The 2324-nt window shown below is 53.6% G+C and overlaps 1 protein-coding gene across 5 annotated transcripts in view; it reads left to right on the forward strand.

Moving 5' to 3' along the window:
- Positions 1 to 831: 831 nt before the first annotated feature.
- The window catches only part of SPOCK3 (SPARC (osteonectin), cwcv and kazal like domains proteoglycan 3), a 363483-nt gene continuing 361990 nt past the window's right edge, over positions 832 to 2324 (forward strand). For 2 of the 5 annotated variants that reach the window (XM_019650564.1, XM_019650567.1), the window contains exons 1-2: positions 1024 to 1185; positions 1466 to 1654. In XM_019650564.1, coding sequence (XP_019506109.1) covers positions 1466 to 1654 — 189 coding nt within the window. In that variant the 5' untranslated portion in view covers positions 1024 to 1185. The other 3 variants (XM_019650566.1, XM_019650568.1, XM_019650565.1) reach the window with 3 other exon arrangements.

The raw sequence follows: 2324 nt of genomic DNA on the forward strand, positions 1-2324 counted from the left end.
AAGGTCATAGAATTGAGAGACATAGTTTGGGCTGAAATAATCACTAATAATTTAAATAGCGATACATAATATTATTGCAATCTTTTAGCCTCCATTGATCTTTTGATTTACATATAATTATCACTTCACCCAAATCCCTTAAGTCTGTGGGAGAGATTCTCTTGATCAGATTTTCTTTATAGGGTCTAGTTACTGATTTCCTTCCAATTTATTTAAAATAGTTTGTGAAGTCATAGAGAGCCAAATGTTTTTCCATAAATGGAGGTTTGGAGGGCAAAATGAGTGTTAGGCCTTCAAAACTTCTCTTCCATACGGCAGTAGGGAGACATAGATTGGGTTTTTAAAGGTTTTGGTTCAGGTTCTAGAATGTAAAATACAGTTGCCGAATTTTTATTACAGGAAAATATCTACAATATGTGGGAGATGTAGGTGTACGCAAATGCCCTAGCTGGTCATCACTTTTTTTTTTAAGAAAGTAATACTACCCTTTAATATAATAGTTTGTGCTCTGTGATAGTCCAGAAGTTCACGGAAACATACTTTCAAATTTCTGAAATTAAACACATCTCCCAAGACCCTATAGATGGCTTTGCCTTAGGGCGGAGCTTAGTCTAAGAGGTTTACAGGACAGAAAGTCCAGGGGATTCTTGACTTGGTGATGCATAAAGTTTTCCTCCGACAGATCTCACTTCCCAGGTCTGACTAGCTTCGAAATTGCAGAGCCAAAGCACCTAAGAGAGGTACCATATAGGCTTTGTGTTGAATAAACCCGGGAGCAGAGAGAATGATCAGGTTGTCTCGGGAACATGAGCACCTCCTCTCCAGGGGAGAGGTTAGAAAGCTGGTAAGGATTCCTATGCAAGGAGCAACCGCCTCCTCTGCCTCCAGCCGAGCGGCGCCTCGGTAGTCAACGGCCGCTGGGATCCAGAGAAAGGAAGGTGGGATAGGAGGAGGTGGAAGGGAGGGAAAAAGAGGGCTGGGGGAGGGAAGGGGTGAGCCAACCGGAGTAAGCGGGAGAGCAGCGCGCGGGGGGAGGCGGAGATGCGGAGAGCGCGCCCGGCGCAGGGAGCTGAGTGGACCGCTCGAGACGGCGGCGCGTGCGGCGGCTCCTGAAAGCAGCGAGTTGGCGGAGCCCAGGCTGCATTTCCAGCGGGAGCTGCGAGCACAGTGCGGGCTCCTAGCAAGGTGATGTGCCAAGGAAGCATTCTGTTCCCCGCTCGGGCTGCCGTCGCCGGGGCTTCCTTCCTTATACCCACCTCTCCTCCCCAGGGTCTGCGGGTCTACGTGTGTGTGAGTGCCTGGGTTTAGGGGTACAGCCCGCGGGGAGGGGGCACCCCGTCTCTGCCTGTCTCCTCCTCCCTCCGCCTCCGTCGTTGCCGAAGCACGTTTCCCAGGGTCTCCCCGATCTTCGTACCCCTCGTTTGACACGGTCCTCCCTGTCCCCCGGTTGTGTCTCCTTTCCCAGATGCTCAAGGTGCCAGCCGTATTGTGTGTGTGTGCAGCCGCCTGGTGCAGTCAGGCTCTCGCAGCTGCCGCGGCGGCGGCTGCGGCCGGGGGGCGGTCGGACGGCGGTAATTTTCTGGATGATAAACAATGGCTCACCACAATCTCTCAGTATGACAAGGAAGTCGGACAGTGGAACAAATTCCGCGACGTAAGTGCTGCGCACCCCCACCCGCGGGCACACGAGCGCGCTGCTCCCAAGCCGGGGCCGCGGCGGCCGGGGGGCGGGTGGGCAGTGGGCTCGGTTTTCCGAGCAGAGGGCTTGCAGGGACGCGGCGGCGCGCGGCGGCCGGAGAAGTTGGCAGTGCCGGTGCCCCCTCCCGGCTGGTGCACGGGGAAGGCCAGCTTGCCGGCCCGCAGCTTAGGAGTTCAGGGCTCACCGGGTTCCCACTCTTCGTCCCACCACCCCACGGTCCCACGGTCCCACGGTCCCCCGCCTCCCGGCCCCCAAAGGTTTGCAAAGTGCTGGCTCTCCCTTCTCAACTTTTGAATGGTATTTCTGGCACTAGTACACACGGCAGATGTGCTTTGGCGATGTATCGCTACGAAAGTAGCTAAGATCGATCCCGTTACTAATGGTCCATTAAGGAATGGGAGGGAGGATGGAGGAAGATGTAAGATTTATAAACGCCCCGCTCTCCAAGGGTGGGAGGTTGTTTGGCGGCACCAGTCGGCAGAAGTTGTACTGCTGCTGATTACATAAAATTGCTGGTCAGATTTGTGCCTCGGCATTGACTTTAATACGGAACGTATTTACAGTGCATTCGATTGTGTTTTATTCCACAATGAATCCCTGCCTTAAAATTTGCGGAGTTGGGGTC

This window comes from Hipposideros armiger, unplaced genomic scaffold, assembly GCF_001890085.2.
Source record: "Hipposideros armiger isolate ML-2016 unplaced genomic scaffold, ASM189008v1 scaffold_142, whole genome shotgun sequence".
Taxonomy (NCBI): Eukaryota; Metazoa; Chordata; class Mammalia; order Chiroptera; family Hipposideridae; genus Hipposideros; species Hipposideros armiger.